The 22,256-nt window shown below is 48.5% G+C and overlaps 1 protein-coding gene across 1 annotated transcript; it reads left to right on the top strand.

The window, feature by feature from the left end:
• The first annotated feature begins 2,843 nt into the window (after positions 1 to 2,843).
• GPR15LG (G protein-coupled receptor 15 ligand) lies at positions 2,844 to 15,332 on the top strand. Its single transcript, XM_063088116.1, has 3 exons — positions 2,844 to 2,941; positions 4,813 to 4,893; positions 14,701 to 15,332. Exons 1-3 carry the CDS (start codon positions 2,881 to 2,883, stop codon positions 14,784 to 14,786), a joined length of 228 nt encoding a protein of 75 aa, XP_062944186.1. The 5' UTR covers positions 2,844 to 2,880; the 3' UTR covers positions 14,787 to 15,332.
• Positions 15,333 to 22,256: the final 6,924 nt, after the last annotated feature.

Here is a 22,256-nt window from a genome sequence, read left to right as displayed (position 1 = left end):
CATGACTAACCTGTTATATTTTTTGTTTGTTTTTTAGCAGCTGACCAGTACTGGGTTCCGAACCTGTGACCTTGGTATTATAAGGCTGTCCTCTAACCAATTGAGCAACTGACCAGCCTCTAGCCTGTTATGTTTTAAACAGGGATCCTGTTTACTGCTTAAATTTGCCTGTTTTTGATTATAAAAACTCTTCTCCTTCTTTAGGCAGGCAGACTTTCTCCTCATTTGGAGAGGTAGTCTTCCCTGGTTTGCAAACCTAATAAAGCACCTCCCTAAAATTTTCTTACACTGAAGTCCTTTGCTTCGACGAGAGAAGTGCCAACCCCTTCCTCACCCTTCTTCCAACAGTGGCCTCCTCCAAGTCTGTCCTGGGCACCAACTCTGGAGTTGTCCCGGGTAAACTCCCAGGATCTTTTTGCCCACACCCTCTGCTGTGGCCAGTGCCCCCTCAGAACAGCCATCAGGACCCAGAGCACAGCCTGCAGAGGGGATCAGGCTGGGGCTGGGGCTGGGCAGGTAACTGACATAGCATGACGTGTAGTCCTTAAGCCCAGCGGCCCCAACTGATTTCTTCACGTGGATTAGTGTTAACGTGTAAAAGCATATAGGCTGTCAAAATATCCCCTGGCCATTGATTTGCTCACTGAGCTGTCTGAGCACATGATCTAAATTTCTTCTCTAATATCCCGCAGAAGAGGAGGGTCAGTGAAGCAAACCATTGCCCAGGCTCCAGCAGCAGGGATTATCTGAATTGGCCGCTGGGAACCAGGGAAATCCTGACAAGTTGAACCAGATACCACATACTGGTATCTATCCATGTGTCCCACAAGGCCGAGAACTAGCACTGGTTAGAAGGGCATATTTATTAAAGCAAAGGACAGATGCACATCACATCACAAGGACAAATGCAGATTCTGAGTATATGCACACATGCATGATACATGGGGGCGTCTTCACTCGCTGAGTCCAGAAGGGAGCTCCTGCATTCATGTCTCTTCAGCCAGGGACAACCCCCACTCCATGCTCAGTAACATGGAAACCACCTTCCTCCCATTTTCCTTTTACTGTTGTTGCTGGAAGGGGGTTTCATGCCCTTCAATCGTTTCATCCTCTGGACATTTGGTTGGGTATGTGGCACCAGCTCTGTTTCTGTGGGGTTGCCTCCTCTGGCCCAAGTCTTATCTCCCAGCCATCTCCCGGATGACAGCTTCCAGGGGCCAGGTGGGTAGTGCCACAGTGGACTTACAGCATGTGCAAGTCATTGCAGAGCCCTGCACAACTCCCAGCTATCAAGAGAGGCCCTGCCAGGCATAAAGGGGCAACAGGCTCACACTGCCTGCCCTGACCCTCAGGGATCCTGCCCATCATTTGCCCCCTGGGCTCCTGGAACTCTGCATCCAGTGGGAAGCAGCGTATTGAGAGGTAACAGTTACAGCACATGTCAATGCTGCCTGTACCAGGGGCCAGGGAAAGCTTCCAGAGGAGGAGATTCCTGAGCTGGGTCTGGAAGAATGAGCAGGAGCTGGTTTGGGAGTGGTGGGTGGACACAGCCCAGGCAGAGGCTAAGTAGGGTGTGCAGGAATATCCTGAGATTCCTCCCATGCACCCACCCACATCTCCATGGACCCCCAGTGGCCCTGGACCCCCTAAGCCCACTTTAGACCAGGGCCTTGCATATGCTCAGGCACCCATGAGCATTATTAAGGGGACACCAGAGACCATCCCTGACAGAAAAGGAGCTAAAACACTCCTGTCATCAGTCTGAACCTGGCTGAAAGACCCCAACACCTCCCTTTTTCACACCTCAGCTGGTCTAACTCCTCTGCTGGCCCTCAACCCACCCACTCTCAGCCCATCTCTGCAAAGCCTCCCCTCCCTCCCCCACCCCCAGCTGAGCAGCCCACCTCACTGGCTTTGAACACTTGTAGCAGCTTCTTGTCTGCACAGCTGCATCCACCAACAGAAACTCCCTGAGGCCAGGCACAGTGTCCTCCACGTCCCTGAGGCCAAGCACATAGCCCAGCCTAGGACATGTGTCCAGTGAATGGTGTTGACTGGGCCTTCTGCACTCATGGGCAGATTTTTCCCCTTGGTCTTAGACTCCCTGGTCAGATGCTCCCTTCCTTTGTGCCTTTGCTCAAGTTGACCCTGTACCTGCAGTGTCCTTTCATTTTATTCCCATCTTAAATGCCCATCCAAGTCCAGCTGTGGCCGCACCTCCTTTCACAGCTGTGTGAGCATCCACCTTGGTGCAGATGGCTTCTTGTACATGCCCCCATGAAGGCTAGTGAGATGGGGTATCCCTGTGCCCATTTCATAGATGGAAAGCAGACTCAGCGGCATCCAATGACAGGTTCAAGGTCACATCACTAATAAGTGGCAGAACAAGGACTCAAACCCAGGTCTTCTGACTACAGAATCTGTGCTCCCTACAATTCACCTGTTGCTTGAGACTTGTCCCCGAGGCTTTGCAAAGAGTTTTATGGTCCATCTCTCAGCCACATCTAAGGAAGGAGCAGGAGGATTTGCATTTCATGGAATTATTACCGACACTAAAAGTTAATGTTCAGCCCTGGGCAGTGGCTCTTCCAAAACAGAAGTTTCTCGCTCTGACCACTGAGGGCAGTGCTGAGGACTCTTGGGGTTGGGCATTTACAGCACTCTGTGTTACAGGCCGCTAAATGCTCCAGACTTGTTCAAAAGCTGGTTTTTTCCTCTTGGGAGGAGCTTTCTCTACCTTTAAGGAGATTTCCAAGGCTTCTGGTGCCCTGCCCATTGGGAAACGCCTCTCTGTCACTCTATAAAGGTCTGAGGTGGCCCCTAGGGAGGACTTCTGCAGCACAGCTCCCTCCCCAGGACGTGAGATTCAGCCACCTCACCATGAAGCTCTCTGGCCTGCTCTGCATCCTGCTTCTCTGCTGCTCCATCTTCTCTGCAGAAGGTAGGGCTGCCCCCTGGGGTGCTGGCTCCTGAGCAGGGATTCCCTGGGAATGTGCCTGGGAATGTTTCAGTCAGTAACTGTTGGAGGGCAGGCCCCAGCAGGCAGTCCTGAGCCCTGGAAAGACAGGCTTTCACTCCTGAAACTTTACAGCACCTCTCTCCACAGTAGCAACCCCGACAGTGCATTGGGGATTTTAGGCCCCACAATCTCCATCTGTAGCCCCAACTCCTCCAAACACACACACAGGCTAAGTGAAGCAGTGTGTTTACCTCTCCTCTAGACTGCTGAGCCTAAGTCCTACCTATCTAGAAATTCTGGAGCCACTCTCTCCTTGTATCATGCTTGGAACAGTGTAAATTAGTGTTGGGAGAATGAATAAATTAATTAGTAGACATCTGAGTCCGAACATGCCAGAACTTCATGCACAGAAAACACCCACGAGCAGAAGGGATGAGGGAATGCATGGTGGGGGGGGATATTTATCCATGTTTAGAAGTGGGGGGCATGGTCTTTCCACCTCTGTAAAGATAAATGTTTGGCTCTTGATTCAGACATCTGAGTATTTTGAGATTTTTCTTTTGCTTAAGCCTCTAGAAAGTGCCTACTTCTACTTTCTGTTTTAGGGGTTATGGTTATTTTAACATTTATTAGATCTAGGGATGTACAAATATACAAAGAAAAGAAAAACACTTATAGTTTCATGATTAAAGAACAGTCATGTTCAACATTTTGCTTATTTCTTTTCAGTCTTGCATGCAGCATTTAAAAAATTTAATTGATGTATTTCTATGTTTCAATGCTGTGTCTTTTTAATTTATCATTGTATTATTATTATCACCCAAAATCCCTAAAATTATTCCAAAAGCATTTATACTAGAGTGTCAGCAGCAGCCATCTCCGAGCAGCGAAATTACAGCAAATATTTGTCTTCTAAAATTTCTGCAGTAAAAGTGTGCCACACATATAATAAGGAAAACAGTGATTAGAATTCCTCATAAACTCAGTCTACAGCATGCAATTCATCAGATCTCTATTTTTGGACATGTTAGAGCTTGCCAGTGTCACCCTAATGACAATTCAATGAGGACAAATATCTTTCCCTCTAAAGTTTCCTATCCAAAAGAAAGACCACAGTAGTGCGGTGCTCTTACAGAGGGAGGGAACATTCCTAGGGCTACAAAGTTGGGGGGGAGGAGACTGGAGGATAATTGGGTGGGGACACGGGGTACAAATGCAATTTCTAGTAATTTGTATCTATGAATATTCATAATAAAAAATAAATAAATGGAGAAAAATAAAATAAGTAAGTAAATAAATAAATAACATTTCCTATCCAGTTAGGGCTATCTCTGGCAGATTCCCAAAGTGGTGTTATTTAACTAATATTTTTAGGTATAACTTGCCATCAAGTGAATATGCTATTATGAATTTATGTGCTTAGACATTTAAATGGTCCACAGCTTTGCACTATTTTAAGTTTGTGATAAAAGGCATATGTGTACATAAAATATTTTCTATATTTAGGATTTTTTTTTAGGCTAGATTGACAAGGAGAGAATTGCTGTGTTCAGAGGCAGGGACTCTCCCGAATCGTGGAGCTGAACTGTTTCTCAGACGGGAACATGAGTTCATATTCTGGGGGTGCAGTAACTCCCAGCATTGACTTTGTTGTTTTTGAAAAGTAAATCACAACCAGGCCCACCCTTTCCCTGGCTTGTCACAGCCTGGCTTATCCTGCATGATCTTGAATAAATATGCCTAGACCCTGGGCCTCGGGAGTGGAGGCTCACTCAAGTCAATCCTACACACCCACCCCAGGGTGTCCCCAGGCCTGCTAAGGGAGGCTTCTGCTCCTTTGTGTCCACTCTCAGGGAGAAGGCATCCTGCCAAGCTATGGAGAGCCAAGCCTTGCTGCCGCCAAGTTCCTCGCTACAACCAGATGACCCCGAAAAGTAAGCACCCACATCCTGCCCAGACTGTGAGGGGAGGTTCTGGGGTAGCTGTGGGACAGCCAAATATGTTGGCATCAGGTGCTGGTCCAGAGGGGGCCACAAGCAGGTGTGATCTCAGCCCCATGGAGCTGACAGTCTAGTTGGGGAAATGACGATCCCCAAACAGAGGCAACAAGTTAATCATCATGGACTGAACACATTCTCTCCAGGAACAGAGCAGGATGCAACTAGAAAATGATGTGGGGGAGTACCCCCTATGTGGGTGGGAAGTGTCAGAGGAGGTGACATTTATGAGGCCTGAAAAAAGGCCTGGAGCCCACCTGAGGACGGTGGAGGTGGTAGCGCAGGCAGAGGAAGCAGCCAGGTGAAGGCCTGGGGTGGGCGAGAAGAAGCACAAGGACAGAAGAGCTGGAGATCGGGAGGTGTTCACTGAAGCTACACCCCATGCTGCCTGCGGACTGAGCCGTGCAGACTGAGGCACAGGCCAGCAGTGCGGGACACCAACAGCTGGACGGGGCACACAGGTCCAGAAAGCCCCTGCTTGGCGTGGGTAAGGCAGCCCCTGGCGATGCAGGCAGGCAGCATCCAGGTTCCAGTCCCAGGAGCCAGGCTGGAGGCACAGAGTGCGGTTCCGTGCCCAGAATGAGGCCCAGAAGAGCAAGGCTGCCCACTCCCAAGGCCTGGGGGGCACTGGGCGGTGAGGCGGCAGGCCCAGTCCCAGGGAGGGATGCAGACACTGAAGCCTTGGAGTTGCCTGGCCTGGAGCTGAGGATAGGACTGCAGGACCTCTGCTGCCTATAGTAGGAGAGGGTGAGAGAGTGGGGCAGGCCCAGCTCCCAGGGCGGAGGGCTGCAGGGCTTGACATCAACCAAGGGCTCTTGACTCAACCCGACTCTCTTCAGCCCCCATGCCCTCTCTAGGGGTCCCCAGGCCCCAGCCCTGATTGCTCCTCTGGGGCTGTGGCCTAGGGAGCCCATGACCAGTGCCAGGGCCTCAGGTGTGAATGAGGGGGAGGGAGCGAGATGTTACTTGGCTCCAGCCTCAGGCCACTTCTCCACAGCAAAGCTCACAGACCCTCCCCTAACTGGCACTACACTCAGCTGGGCCCAGACAAAAATAACCAGTTTTCACACATACCCTCGCTGAGCCTGAGTGTGGCACCCGCCCAGGCAAGGTGGAAGGGAGCAGCCGGCTGACTGCAGTTCTGCTCCCCGCAGGCCTGAACCTGGTGGAGGAGGAGCAGTTCCCAGAAATAAGAGAGAGACAGAGGCCCTCCCTGTGGAGCGTGGGGTGACCAGACCCACCTCCTACACATATGGACTTGCTCTGAGCAGCAGGAGAAGTTAAGGGCAAGGTGAACCCACACATGCACACAGACACTACACGCTACACACATGACACATTACACACACCACACACTACACACACGGACACACACATCACACCACGTACTATATACGCTCACAACACACAGAGACATGCACACACAACACGCTATACACAGACACACACACACGGTGTATAGTACAAGTGCAGCCATTTTGTTAGTAACACAATAGTTTGGAAGAATAGCTTAAGTCCGTGTCTAGACTGGATTTCTTTTTGTGTGCATATTTTTAAAATTTCATTGCAGAAATTTATAACAGCTTAGAACAAGAAGAGTGTAACAGACAGATTTATTGGGTCCTCACCATGTGTTCTCATTTAAATCCTTGGAACTAGCCTTGGGAAGTATTGTCACCATTGTACAGACTGGGAAACTGAGGCTCAAAAAGAAACTGGGGCAGAGCCAGGAACCAGGCTCTGTCCACCTCTTCCCACTACCTCCATAGAAGTTTCCTGCAGCAAGTATATGAAGACAAGTCCAAGAGGGTGGCAGACTTGAAGGAATGCACCATCTGGGGTGAAATCTCGGCTCCCCCCCCACTAGCTACGAGGTACTTTAAAAAGTTCATGGAAAAATTTGTGTTATCTTTTAAGTATATTTTTCCACAAACTTTCTGAAGTACCCTCGTATGTGCCCATAAGCAGGTCACCAGTGCTGCTAAGCCTCAGTCTCCTCCTCTGTGAAAAGGGTGTGGTTATAGAATCTACCTTGCCAGGCTCTGATGAGGAAGCGATGGGGTCATGACTATAAAGCACTTTGCATCAAGCCTGCCTCACAGTATCCTGTAAACATGCCCTGCTGTTGCCTTGGAGGGAGGCCCAGCCCTGCCGGGGCCCTGGGGCAGGAGATCAGCAATTCCAACACTGAAAACCAAAGCCCATGCATTCTTGCCCAGGCTTGGTAGTTCCACCAACTGTCTTACAGGGCTGACACTGGGATTCAGGGAGGAGATGGAAGAAGATGAATCAGTGTTCGCAGGATGTGTGTAATCCACAGCAGGATTGCCAGGTGTGTCAGGCTCCTGGAAACAGTCTCGTGCCCTCTACTGCACTGACACAGGAGCATGCCCATGCATCTGTTTGTAGAAAGAGAAACTGTCCCATGGCTGCCTTGAGGATGTCCCTGAGCTGCAACACACACATGCCAAATAGGGACTGCTCCTCATTCTAAAGTGTCTTTTGTGAGCATCACTTTATATCTAAGTACTGTGCTAGGCCAATGGGGGTGACAAGATGTGGAAGGTCCAGGACACTGGGTCAATGTGACATAACCATCTTTGAAAATTAACATGCCGAATGGTCAATCTTCAGAATTTACCAATTTACTAAAAAAAAAAAGGCTTTCTCTAGAAAGTTTATAGCAATCTATATAGCGGCATTGTCATAGCAGCAATTTTTTTAAAGAACATTCGATCTGCTGACCCTGTTGGCTCTTGAGGAGCATCAGGCACTAACCCCAAGCCTGGGGGCTGCTCAGGCTTAAGCTGAGGTCAGACTGATGGCCGTTTAGATCCCACCCACCAGGAGGGTCAGTGATCCCAGTGTCTCTGCAGGCTGCCTTCTTGTGTCCTGAGGCTGTCAGCAAGGAAGCTCCTGGTGAAGACTGGGGAGGTCATATGGGAAGGCCCCTGGAGAGCAGCAAAATTCCTCAACCCACAGTGGGAGACTCAGAGTGGAAAGGGCACAGAGAGATTCTCCCACCATGGGGTTTTCTCTGCTTTTGGGAAGGGGCTCGGACTGCAGGGACAAAGATTATCCATTGAAGACCACAAGTGTGATAACTGGAGGGCCTCAGCAACAATGGTACCAGGGTGAACGTGAAGAACCAGAACACTAGACCCTGGAAAGGAGAGGTGGAGAGGGCTAGTAGCCCATCCTGGCCAGTGAACTAATCAGAGGACCCTCAGACCCACAGTCTTGGTCCTTGTGATTATATCCATTAGCCATAGCTGCATAACAAACCACCCCCAACTCTGGTAACCCAAAACAGTAAGTATTTATTATTTTCTGAGTCTACAGGTCAGCTGGGCATGTCTTCTGGTCTTGGCTGGGCTCATTCATTCTCCTAAGGTTTGAATAAGCAGCATTGCTGATCCTGTCCAGGCTCTCTCATATGTTTGGAGATGGGGGTGGTCTGTAAGTCTAGGACGGTCTCAGTGGGAACAACTGGACTCTGCTTTACATGGTCTTTCATCTTCCAAGTAGGCTAGCCTAGACTTGTTGACATGGTGGCTGCAGGGTTCCACTCATGTGAGTGGAAACATGTAAGGTCCCTTGAGGTGTAGGCTCAGAAACGGCACAATGCCACCCAGAAGCAGGCAAGAGAGCATGCCCAGGGTCCTAAGGCAGGAGCTGAGGGCAGCCCCATCCACCTAGGAAGAAGCAAGAGAGCACACCAAAAACACCACTTCCACTCAAGTGGCCCTCTACAGCTACTGCCACAGCCACAGCTGCCACAAAAGTGGCTGGACACCACAGCTGTAGCCACAAGCACCTTGCAGGTGGCCTGCCAGACATTCAACTGCATTGATACAAGGAGAGTCACCAGCAGAGACTGGAATAAGAAGTGGGCATCTCACTCCTCAAATCCTACTCCAGAGTAATAGAAGAGTCAACTGCTCTACCACGTGACTATACATCAATGTAGAGATTTGTATTTGTAAATACAAAACCCAAGAAAATATGACACCACCAAAAGAATACAGTAATTCTTGAATACCAGACCCTATAGAACAGGAAACCCTTGAAATGACTGAAAAGGAATTCTGAGCAACAATCTTAAGGAAACTCATTAAGCTATGAGAAGACTCAATTAGACAACATAATAAAATGAGAAAAAAAAAATCCAGGATATGAAGGAGGAAATTTACAAAGATACCTTTAAAAAATACCTTAAAAAAGAGTATAACAGAACTCATCAAACTGAAAGGTTTATTCAGCAAAATAAAAACACAATCAACAGCTTAAGCAGCGGGCTAGAACAAGCAGAAAAAAGAATTTCTGATCTTGAAGACAGTCTTTTTGAAATAACCCAGGTGGACAAAAAAAAAAAAAAAAAAAAAAAGGAACTATAAGAAATGAAGAAAATCTGAGAAAGATAGCAGGCAACCTTAAGTGCATAAACATTCGAATTATGGGTATTCCAGAAGGGGAGGAGAAAGAAAAAAGTACGTAAAGCATATTCAATGAAATAATATTGGAAAACTTCCCAGGTATAGGGAGAGACACAAACCTTCAGATCCAGGAAGCTCAAAGATTCCTAAACAGATTCAACCCCAAAAAGATCCTCTCTAAGACACATGATAGTCAAACTGGGAAAACTCGAAGACAAAGAGAGCATCTTATAAGAAGCAAGAGAAAAGCATCAAGTCACCTATAAGGGAGCCCCTATTAGGCTAACAGCAGACTTCTCCACAGAGACTCTACAGGCCAGAAGAAAATGGTATGGTATATTGAAAATACTAAAAGAAAAAAACTGCCATCCAAGAATACTGTACCCAGAAAGGCTATCCTTCAGAAAAGAGGAGAAAATACCATTTTTTCCAGACAGACAAAAACTGCAGTATTTGCCACCGCATGACCAGCCCTACAAGAAATCCCCAAGGAAGTCCTGTATCCGAAAAATGACAATCACTACCACAAATACGCAAGAAGGAACAAAATCCACTGTTGGAACAATGCAAATGAAAAAGAGAAAGAAACTAAGTCTTACCATGACATAAAACTATAATGACAATGTAACAATGACCTTTCTTTATTTCTGATTTGAGTAATCTTGGTCTTCTTTCTTTTTTTTCTTGGTTTAGATCTCTAATCTAGATAGATAAAGGTTGGCAAATTTTGTGGATCTTTTTTTTTCTTTTTATAACTTTTTATTCTGATATAATTTCAAATTTGTAGAAAAGTTGCAAGAATAGTACAAAGAATTCTTGAATACCCCCTTACCCAGCTACCTTCCCCAATTGTTTTCACTTTGTCCTATTATCATACCCACTTTATCATTTTGTCTCTCCCTCCCTCCATATCTGTCTACACACGTGTCTCTCTCTGTCTCTCTCTCCCTCTCTCCTTTCCCCTCCCCCTCTATTTGAGATTAAGTTTCAGACTTTGTGCCCCATATCCTTAAATACTTCAATAGGTATTTACTAAATTCAAGGAAATACTTCAGTACAAAGATCAAAATTTGACATTGATACAATACTATTATCTAATCCACCATTCACATTCAAATTTTGCCCATTATCCAAACAATGTCCTTTACAGCTATTTTTTTCACCCTAGTCCAGGGTCAGGCATGTATACAGTTGTCCTGTCCTCTTAGTCCCCTCTAAACTGGAACAGTTCCTCCATCTGTCTTCGTGTTTCTTACCTTGAAATTTTTGAAGAGTATATAGGCCAGGTATTTTGCAAAATGTCCCACAAATGGAGTTTGTCTGTTGTCTCCACACAATTTGATTCAGGTTTTGGCAGGTGTGGCAGGAGTGCCCCAGGGCAAGGTGGTATCCTCCACATTGCATATCACAGGAGGCACATTATGTCTCAGTTCTGGTGATATTAACATTGATCACTTGGTTAAGATGGTATCATAGCAGGGCAATCACCTGAGGAGTGGGTATCTCCACTCTCTGACCATCTACAGGGCTGGGGCATGGCCCAGGGTGCAGGGGCATGTGGCTCCCACCCCTGTCATGCCAGCTGTTCTTTGTGTCTGGTGGCTGCCGTGTCATACTGCTCTTAGTCTCCAGGCACTGCCCCTCTTCCCTGCAGCACCTAGAGCACAGCTTAATCTTAAAAAAAAAAAAAAAAAAGAACTGGCCCACCTTCACCTCCATTGCATTGGCCAAAGCAAATCACAAGGCCAGTCCAGATTCTAGGAGTAGGGAAACAGACCATGTATCTCAATGGGAGAAGCTGCAAAGAAGGGGTGGAGAATTGCAACCATATTTACAATCAACCAGCCACAATATTTATTGTAGGAGCCAGAGAAAAGATTCTTGGGATCTGAGGGTGGAGACAGGTGGCAGAGGGGGTGCAATGCTAAGGAAATCATTGGCCTCCATCAGAAATGCTGGTGGGAAATTCTCAGGACATGGTAAGTAGACCCTCACCAGATGTGTTCTTTGGACTTTGGACTTCCCAGCCTCTAAAACTGCAAGAAATAAATTTCTTTGTCTTTATAAATTACCAAGTTCCAGATATTTTTGTTATAAGCAACAGAAATGGACTAATACAGAAAATTGATACCAGAGAAGTGTGGTGTTGCTTATAATACTTGAAAATGTGGAAGCAGCTTTGGAACTGGGTGTTGAGGAGAGGCTAGAGGAATTTGAAGGAACAGGCTAGAAAAAGCCTAGAAACTGGTAAAAATTTAGAAGACAAGAAAACCAAGGAAAGTTTGGAATGTTTTAGAGACTAGTTGAATGGTGGTGACCGGAAGGCTTATGGAAATATGAACTATAAAGACCATTCTAAGGAGGTCTTGGATAGAAATAAGGAGTATATTGGAAACTGGGGCAAAGATCTCCTTGCTATGGCAAGGAATTTGGTTGCATTCTGTTTGTGCCTGAAAGTTTTATGGAATGTGAAACTTAAAGGTGCTTTCGGTGGAAGAAATTTCTAAGCAGCAAAGAATTCAGGAAACTGCATGGGTACTTGCAACAGCCTACACTGAGTTATGGCAGAAAAGGCATGACATCAAGACATAATGTATAATAAAAAGGGAAGCAGAGCATAAAGATTTGGAAAATTTGCAGCCTCACCATGTAGTAGAGAAGCAGAGAGCATTTTCAGGAGAAAAATGAAATGGTGCTAAGAAAATTAGTACAAAAGAAAAGGATCATCAAGGGAAGGAGGGAAAGGCCCTGAAGGCATTGCAGAAGCCTCTGGGACCAACCCTTCCATTACAAGCCCAGAGGCCTAGGGAGACAGAATGGTCTCCAGGAACAGGCCTGAGGTGCCCTCCACAGACTCACTGCCCAGGGCCACCACAGGAAGCTGCTTCCAGAACCAGCACCCTGGCTGCTTTGGCTGCTCCAGCTGTGACTAAATTGGCCCCAGGTGTGGCTAGACCTGCAGCTTTGGAAAACACAAGCTGCAAGCCTTGGCTGCATCCACAAGGTGTTAAGTTTGCAGGCTTACAGAGCGCCAAAGTTATGGAGGCTTCCAAGCCTCCACCCCAATTTCAAAGGATGTATGGAAAAGCCTGGGGGCCCAGGAAGAGATCTGTCGCAAGGGCGGAGTCACCACATAGAGCCTCACTAGAGTGATGCAGAGAGGAAATGTGGGGTTGGAGATGCAGCAGAAAAACCCCACCAAGGCCATGCCTAGTGGAGCCATTGGAGAGGGACTGCCATGGAGACCCCAGAATTGTGAAGCTATCAGTGTATAACACTGGCTTGTGAAAGCTGAATCGTGGCCTCAGATCGGGAAAGCCATAGAAACAGAGCTGCCTGAGGACTTGGGGACCCAACCCCCACATCAGCATGCAGAGGACACTGAACATGGAGTCAAAGTACCTGGTTTGCCAGCCTGCCTTGCTGGGTTTCAGACTTATCTGGGACCTGTTACTCCTTTCTTTTGGGCTATCTCTCCCTTTTCCAATGGGAATATGTACACTATGCTTGTCCTATCATTGTATCTTGGAAGTAGATAAGTTGTTTTGATTTCACAGATGGAACTGTGAGCTCTGGATTTTTTAGTTGAAACAAGTTAAGACTTCAGGGATGGAATGAATATATTTACCTGTGAGAAGGAGATGAACTTTGGGGACCAGGGGCAGAATATTGCAGACTGAATTGTGTCCCCCAAAATTCATATATTAGAAGTTTAATTCCCACTGTAACTGTTGAGGGTGGGAAATCCTATTATGGTCATTGAAAGGTTGGGCCTTGAAGAGGTGATTAGACTTTGGGACCATGACATAATGAATGAATTAATAATGGTGGTCAGGGACGTGGTTCTGAGGGCTGTAAAAGGACAGCAAGTGAGAGTCTTTCTCTCTCTCTGCTCTGCCATTTTCTGCCATGTGAGACCCCTGTATTGCTGTAAAGCCACCACCAAAGAGGACCCTCGCCAGATGTGTTCCCTGAACTTTAGACTTCCCAGCCTCCAAAACTGTAAACAATAAATTTTCTTTATGAATCACCCAGTTCCAGGTATTTTTATTATAAGCAACAGAAATGGACTAATTCAACTGGGTTATACTGTATATCACTATGATTGTCACTCTGGGAAGATAAAAATACTTTCAAATAGGAAGAAAAAGTAAAAAGAAAATCACACCAATATTAGCACTTATTTGTGATTAAGACTACGAATGAAGTATGATAATTAAATTTATTTTGTGTAGCTAGTGATTATATAGCAATTACTAGGGGCAACACTTAGGTCTACTAACACATTAATCCTCACAATAATCCTAAAATTATGTATGCTATTATATACTTATTTACTAAGATTATATATGATTACTATCCTCATTTCTACAGATGAGAGACCAAAGCAAAGAGAGGTTAAGTGACTTGTTGAAAATTACACAGGTAATAAGTAAGTGGTAGAACTTGGCTTTGAAACCAAATAATCTGGCTCCATAGTCTATGTTCTTGGCTATCATACCACGCTGCACATAGTCATATTTGGAAACAGAAGGAGAAAAGAGAATAATCTTATTACCATAATTTAATACCCCTTTGCATTTGTGTCTCATTTTTTTGTACACCAACATGTTTACTTAGTTTTATTTTTATTGCACACCATTTTTTAATTTTTAAAATTAACAACAGATTATAAGTATTTTTCATGTTACTGCACGGTCTTTATAGCCATGATATTTTGTCCCCATCAAACGTTTCCATCATCATGTGGTATCATTACTAATTAACCATTTCCCTAATGTAGATATCCAGTTTCCAGAACTTTTTTTTTCTGCTATTAAAAACAAAACTATGAAGAATTGCTTAATGCATGCAGTTTTTTTCCCTCCCATAAATAGGAGATCAAAATGTAGCTTTGGGACACATATAGCCTGGCATGTGCTGTCTGGGAGGGGACAGCCTGGGGAGGGGGGCTCCCAGGACCTACACATCTATGTGGCAGATCCTCCTACCATGGCCATCAGAACAGGCCTTCCAGACCCAAGTCAACTCAAGCAGGCTCTGCTTAGGATAAGCCACCTTTTCTCCATCTTCTGCCTGTAAATCAGATTGCCCCCTGACATGACTAAAATAGTCTGGGCTGGTCATTTTTGCCATGAAAGGCCCCTTCTGGGCCTCCAGGAAAGAGCAGGGCTTGCTTTAATGTTTAAAAAATCTTTAAGTAAAGATGAATCTTAATTGTGTTTTCTTCTCTCTCTCCACCCCTGGCTCTGCCCACCCCTCTGCCTTCCCATTCCTATCCCTCTGGTACGCCCACTGCTCCTCCCAGGATATTGTACGAGGCTCTGCAGACTGCGCAAGCCCAAGCCAGGGTCATCCTCTTGGGTGGTGCCTGGGGCACTTCCACAGGTGTAGTGCCTCCGATGAAAAGCTCCATCCATACAGCTGAGACCTTCATGCTCGCACTTGAGGCACCCAGCAACCTCGGGTTGCACCTTTCAACCTTCACGATGGTGAGCTGCGATGTTGGAGGGCTTTGTCTCAGGCAGCAAGAGCCCTGGAAAACTTCTGGAATGCCTGAAAGATCCTGGTCTCAATTGTGCCACCAACCTTCACAGTTGTTCTGAACCAGTCTCAGCCCACATGGCCTCAGTCTCCACATGGCCCCTCCCGTGCTGCTCACTGAGGATTCTGCCATGACCTCTGGCAGCTACAAATCCAGAGATGTCCAAGCCTGCTAGGGTGCAGGGTGGCAAGCACCCAAAGGTGGCGAACAAAGACTGCAGTCTCAGCCGTCCTCAGATACACGCAACCTCCCAACATTTAACCACCCAGCATCCAACAGCCCTGAGAGAACCCCTTCCTAACTTCCTGATATGAGTCTGCTGGAAACAACATTCAATCAAACAGTAATAAATAAATAAACAAAATGCAAGGAGCGTCCTTGCATGAGAAAGTCAATGATAGGGCCTGAGCCATAACTTTCTGATGAAAGAAACCTGTCCCCATTGCCTCACCTGCAGGCCACCCCTTCCTCACAGAACATTCTAACTATGTGGGGAACAGGCACAGAAGCAAGGTGTCTGGGTCCAACACACCAGGGCTCAAAGCCCAGCCCTGCCCAGGACTTTGTGTGTGCCCCTGGCACATCAGTTCCCTTCTCTGTACAGCAGAGACGACGGGACCTATCTGGAGGGCAAGTAGACAAATGTAAAACGCCCGCAAGGGCCTGGTGCACAGAGGGGTTTGGTTCAGGAAGTCTCTGCCTTCTCTGCCGCACCGTGGGGGGATGGGAGGAGGGATGTTTATACCCACAGTGATCACAGAGCTGCAGAGCTGAGGCTGCGGGCGACAGATGGCTCAGGCCTAAGAGGCTTCTCCTTCTAATCCGATTCTCCAGGCAAGGTGACAAGCCCCATTCCCATGTCATCCAGTGCCGTGTGTGAAAAACCAGGCCCGCCAGGGCAAGGCTGATGGGCAGAGGCTCCCTAGTCCAGGGCTCCGCAGACAGCGGTTCCCAGGGCAAGTCAGAAGTCTTCATCTTGTCACAAGCCAGACTTTCACATCCCTTGCATAAGCTCCATTCATGGGCCCACTCACCAACTCAGTCATTCGTTCCCGGGATAGGCAGTGGTCAGACTCTGTGCTAGGTTCTCAGGCTCAGAGAGGAACATTTATAGTTCCTGACATCTGAAAGGCAATAACTGCTCCACCCAATAACTGCTCCACCAAACTGCGAGCACCGAGGTCAGAACAGAGGGCCGGGCACGCAGAAGAGGGAATGAACAGATGAGGAGCTGGTGCTTGAATTGAGTTAGTACAATACTTACAGTTAGAGAAGGTGCGTGCGTGTGTGTGTGTGTGTGTGTGTGTGTGTGTGTGTGTGTGTGTGTGTGTGTGTGTGTGTGTGGTATGAGGGGTGTGGGGTGTGTGGTATGTGGTGAGGTGTGTGGGGTGTGTGTGTGTGTCTGTGCTATGTGTAGTGTATGTGGTCTGTGTGTGTGTGGTCTATGTGGTATGTGGTTGTGTGTGGTCTGTGTGTGTGGTATGCGGTGTGTGTGGTCTATGTGTGTGGCATGTGGTTGTGTGTGGTCTATGTGTGTGGCACGTGGTTGTGTGTGGTCTATGTGTGTGGCATGTGGTTTTGTATGGTTTGTGGTGTGAGGGATGTGTGTATTGGGGTCAAGTAGTGGAGCAGCAAAAGTCAGGCAGGAAGATGAGTGTTTGAGAATTCAGCCACTGAGCAGCCACGTGGAGCCTGCAATTTAGTCTGGGACCATGGAAAGATCCAGAGAGTCATCAGGTATTTGAGGTTGATCCTGAGAACAATGAGGGCCCAGAGATGTGCGTCAGCAGGACAGAGCAAGGCGGGACAGGCCTTCAGGAAATAGAATGACCTGACGCTAAGGCAGAGCAGTGGGCAAGGCACAGAGGGGAGGGATGGGGGTTCTGAACCACAGGGAAGTGACCTCAGAGATGCATAGCTGAGTGGGCTGTGGGGGACACGTCCACGGTAAACACTCCCTCACCAGGAACTCCCTTGGCGAAGTAGACCCTCCCCTGCAGCAGTGGGCGAGCTGGCCTTCCTAGATCTTTGTCCCTGACCCTTCTCTCCTCCCCACTCCACACCACCACCAGCTTAAAAAAAGCAAAGAAAAAAACACACACACAAAATTAAATGTGCTTAAGAGTCAACCAGGAAGAGCAACTCCAAGGCCATGTGCCCGACCACTGAGCTGAGCACCACTTGGGGACGATGGAGATCAAAGGAAAGCACAGGCCCCAGGAGCCTCGGTTTCTGTGAGGGGTACGGGTGGGAGACCAGATATTTAAAGTACATGGATGAAGGGAAGACACAGTCCGGCCCTGGGGGCAGGGAGGAGCACCGTCTCTAGGGGCCAGCACTGCACTGCCACAGCTCCAAACTACTTGCAGCGCATCAGTGCAGCAAGGAGGCTGGCTTTGGGTGGGATGGGTGGTGGCCCATAGGGGCCTCTCAGGGACACCACCCCCTCAGAGCACCCCAGGCCAGAGGTGGAAACATGAAAGGGAGCAGAGGACCCTGCACCTGTCCTGCCCCACCCTGTCTCGTCTGTCCTTTCTCTGAGTGAGGGAGCGTCTGAGCCCGATTCACAAGCAGAGCTGGAGGCCCGTGGCTCCTCAGGAGGCAAATGTTGCTTCCCATAAGGATGCCAGAAACTTCCCTCCCACTCTCACGGGCTGCCTCCAGAACGTGCACATGGGCTTTTAAACTCTCTCGCTCTCAGAGGGTAGGCTGAGTCTACAGGGAAAAAGTCTTGTGAATAAGGCTATTCAAGCTTGGAGAGAAAGACCAAACATCTGGAAGTGACATTAAAATAATAAAACTGGTGTTCTTATGCTACCCTAATGGACTCCTTGAAGAAGGTAGACATGTTACAGCAGCATCATTAGAGAAAGTATACAGTCTCCATGGCCACTAACAGGGCCCATACTGTCTGAAGGGATGGGACACCTTGTATAGTTAATAGGCATGAGCTTCAAAGACAGATTTCAGTTCCAACGATGGCTGTGCCATGAGCCCACTGTGTGACGTTGGGGAGGTCGGGTGACCTCTCAGAGCTTCAGGTTTCCCATCTGTAACATGGGGCTAAGATGCCTATCACACCTGCCCGCTCACTTCTGGGCAAATCATCCAGGGTAAACCACCTCCAGAACCCTGCAGAGACTGTGCCCCGGCTGGTCAATGTCCCCACAGTGACTCCCCTTACTGACTTCACAGCCACTTTTCCTGCTTTGGAAGCATCATAAAGAAGGATGGAGGTATCAAATCATGAGACGGTCACACGGAGAAGTCCCTTTCCACACCTAAATGCAGCCATTTTGCTTGCTCAGCTCAATGTTTACATATGCTGTGGACATGAACACTCATATATGTGCCACAGTCCCCACACTCTCTGTTACCTTTCACCAGCCATTTCACACGCTTCCTTCCATTCCTGCCTGGCTCAGCCGGCATTTCAGTCTATACCCTCCGGCTACTCCAGTCTTTCAATTTAATGGACACATGGGGAAGGAGTGTGCCAAAGGCGTGCACAGGGTCAGTTTTTGACGAGGACCAGGAGCCGAGACTTACGATACTGTCACATACCTCTTCATTCATTCGTTCATTCAGTCAGTCAACAGCTACCTAATGAGGAGGACCTACTGTGTGCCAGACTCTGTGCTGATACTAAAGCAACCTGTGAATGAAACACAGCCTCTTCCCTGCATGGTTTACAGCCTCCTAGGGGAGACACCCAAGCAGACAGACCATTGCAGTACTAAAGGCTTTTAACTAAGGGCACTGTCACCTTTCCAAGTAGGAGCCAATTCTGCTTGGGGGCAGAGGCCTGCCAGGAAAATGAATCTTCTGGGGAGGGAGACATTCTTTGATGTGTTCCTCTATGCAGGCTCAGGCATGTGGCAGGCTGATAGCAAACGAGACTGCTGTAGGGTGAAAACAGGCAAAGTCAGGGCTAGAGATTCTGCCCACCTGTGTGAATGCCATGTTGACAAAGAGTCAGCCTTACAACCCAGGAGTCAAAGTCAGTGAGCAAAATGGTTACTGAGGGCCATTAACCATTAGATGGGTATCAGGGAGCAAGTGGCAATACAGAATCCCTCAATTAAAGGGGATAGGAAGGGCCTCAGACAGATAGGTGAGGGATCCCATCCTCATGTCAGAAGCAGCCAGCCTGCACCTGGCCTGGGCACAGCAAGGGGGCCGATGGAGGCCAAATTTCAGAGCAGATGTGAATCCAGGGATCCCCAGACACGCTGAACCCACAGCTGAGCAACTAACCCTAGAGCCCACTGCTGTGGAAAGGGACTCCCAACTTCCAGCTAGGTGGGAACGCCCTGGCCCAGACCTGCAGAGGACAGTCCTCAGGGCCTCGCCTGGGCTGGGATAGACAGTACCTGTCAGAAGCATATCAAGAGAGGGTATACCCAGTACACGGTTGACATATCCAGGCCCACCTGGATCCCATGACTCTTCCATCATGCTCAGTACCAAACTCCACCCTGGACCAGGGGTTTTCTCTCATGCACAGTCATTTTGTTGGAACTCAGCTACTAAACAGAGCAGGTCAGGATGCCAACATACCAGGTCAGTCTGCCAAATGGCCTCACCCTCCCCATCCAGACTGCTGGGACAGAAGCAGGGACACTGGAGACCTGCTATGACTGTTTACATGCCCTTGTCCCCTCCCTGGTCAGGTTCATTAGGAAGATGAGCCAGAGAAGCAGGCACCACCTTCTGCTCTCCCCATCCTCAGCACTAGAAAGACACTGGAAAGCACCTTGCCTAGCCTCTCTCAGTGCAGGTGTGCATGCATATACTGGGCATGCGTGTTTACATGTGCAGGGAAGATGTGAGCAGGTTCACATGTAGATCAATATGCATGTGTGTGTGCAAATGGGATCTGCAACTGGGATTAGATCTCATGTGTGTATGTTTGTGGGCAGCTGTGTGAATGTGTGTGTGTGTGTGTGTGTGTGTGTGTGTGTGCGCGCGCACACACAAGTGTAGGGGATTGTGGGTAGAACACTCGGGTAGATCAGACAGAGGCAAGGTGTGGATGTGCAAGGGCGTGTTGGCAGACTGAGCTAGAACACGCATGCATGCCCAGCCTAGCCATTGACACTTGAATTCTCATTTATTAATAGCTGGACCAACTACCATAAATCTACCAGAGGAAGAGCTGTCAGAACCTGAACTTAAGATGACCTGATTTGGCACTACACTGCAGGTGCCATGGCACAGAGGTCCCCAGAGAGAGGCAGCTCGTCACTCTGCAGGGGTGATGGGCATGTGGAGGACAGGGTGACTGGTGTGTCTGAGGCAGCTCAGGGTCTGTGGGTGAGGGCCAAGCCTCATGTCTCATGGCAGGTGAGTCCTTCCCAGATATGACAAACCAAGCCCTCCAGGTTCTTCCAGACCCTCCACACCGCAAGGTCAAGACCAGGCTCCATGGTGAGAAGCACCATGAGGAGCTGCTGTTTTCTCAGGTTCTCAGGGACTTTGAGGACCGGGCCAGATGCAGGCAGATCACCCCACCCCAGCTTACCCTGGACTTTCCTGTTTTTAGCATTGAAAGTCCCACAGCCCTGGAAACGCCTCAATCCCAGGCAAACTGGGATAGCTGGTTACCCTAGAAAATCTGAACCTTGTACAATGGAAGGGAGGCAGTCTCTTTAAGAAAAATAAAAAATAAAAAGTTAGGGATATGGAAGGGATGTGTGAATGAGGGGCCCAGAGGCTGAGGCTTCAGTAGCTTCATCCACCTCTACCAAGCAAAGAGGTCCAACTTTGGAGCCAGCCCGAACTGCATATGAACTCAGGCTCTGCCCTTCACTGGCTGTGTGTGCCTGGACAAGTGACTTACTGTCTCTGAGCTTTAACTCCTTCCTCTGTAAAGCAGGGGAAATCACACCAGGAATACTGTGCAGGTTAAAGGAGATAATATGCATGAGAATGAGTACACACACAGACACACACACACACCCGCTTGCAAGTGGACTGCACCCTCTCTGTCCCTCTCCAGTGCAAGTCTGTTGACTGAGTGAACCGAGGAGGAAGAAGTCAAAGGCCCTAGAACCCCTTGGTGAGATGGGCAGACAGGACACAGGAGAGCCGGCTCTTCTTGGTATACCGACAAGACATCTGCTCCCAGAAACCTTGGCTCTGTCTCCAGCTCCTTGGATAACCTACAGCAAGCCTCGATCTCCTTATCTCTATATAGAACTTGCAGAATGCTTTTCTTGGCTTTGTCCCAGCATTTTGCAAAGCAAAGATATAGAAATGTCTGTATAATTAAAGTGCATCTTTTCAGTCAAAGGGCCAAGTCCAAGGAGATTTAACAAGCAGGGTTTTGGTCACTTGGGCCTGAAAATTGCTGAACATCCCAGGACCACTGATTCATCTTCTCCCTCCTTCTCTCTGAATCCCTGACCTTTGCTAACAGTGGACCAAGGAGGGCTGGCTCAGGGGATGGGGGATGCTCTGCTTCCTTGAGGGCCCCTGGGGAGGAATGCTGAGACCCCAGCTATGGAGGCCTCTCTGGGGAACACACAAAGGGTCTCCTTTGTCTGGGGACACACCCTCCCAATGTTATCCTGGAAAGTAACCTGACTTGAGCTCGAAGTGACCACCCCATGCCCCCAATGAATGGCCTGCGCAGGAGAGGGAGGACAGGCTGCATTTCCAAGCACACTGCAGTGCCAGGACAGGAGAATGGGGGTCTGGCTCAGGGAACTTTGCCAGCAACCTGGAAGGCTCCTAGGCTTACCTGCTTCTCCCAGTTCTCTGCCATCCAGGACCACGGAGTAGTGCCTTGCTTTGCCTAAACATCCCCTGGGGACGGGAACTTGCCCTTCCTGGGGCAGTCCATATCTGTGTTGAGCGGCTCTCTGCAAGTGTGTCCCACGATGGGACTTAACTGCCTTCAAACCATTCACCCTTACTTGGAAGGTTTGAAGGGTGGGTCTACTGCCTCTCCATGGTCACCAGACTGGGCGCTGGGGATGCAGAGGCCAGGACAGTGCTGCTGCCTGGGAACTTCTGACTCTCACCATAGTGGAGACTTGAAGGCCCTCCCTGCTGCCCACTACACATGTGGGCCCCCACTAGTGATCAGACTCTGGGAGAGCTGGCCTGGCTTAGGGGGCAGGACAGGGATGGACTGAGAACCCGGAGAGGCGGTCCTATGAACCCCCCACCCTCTCTACCTCTGCCACCCCTCCTCTCTGTCTTTTTGTCTCACCCTCAAAGCCTTTGGGATGGTGCTTGCCGAGGCGGTGCCCTTCCTCAAGCCCTTCGCCTCTTCTCTCCTCTCCTCTTATTTCTCCTGCAGGGACCCTTCC

This window comes from Cynocephalus volans, chromosome 2 (assembly GCF_027409185.1).
Source record: "Cynocephalus volans isolate mCynVol1 chromosome 2, mCynVol1.pri, whole genome shotgun sequence".
Classification (NCBI taxonomy): domain Eukaryota; kingdom Metazoa; phylum Chordata; class Mammalia; order Dermoptera; family Cynocephalidae; genus Cynocephalus; species Cynocephalus volans.
This window is presented reverse-complemented; position numbering and strand designations above follow the sequence as displayed.

What these genes read in the sequence shown, in the direction of transcription:
- GPR15LG (XM_063088116.1), top strand. Translation starts at nt 2,881, where the DNA reads ATGAAGCTCTCTGGCCTGCTCTGCATCCTGCTTCTCTGCTGCTCCATC. An exon ending in CTCCATCTTCTCTGCAGAAG is followed by an intron (nt 2,942 to 4,812) that starts GTAGGGCTGCCC and finishes GTCCACTCTCAG; the next exon opens with GGAGAAGGCATCCTGCCAAG. An exon ending in CAACCAGATGACCCCGAAAA is followed by an intron (nt 4,894 to 14,700) that starts GTAAGCACCCAC and finishes TGCTCCTCCCAG; the next exon opens with GATATTGTACGAGGCTCTGC.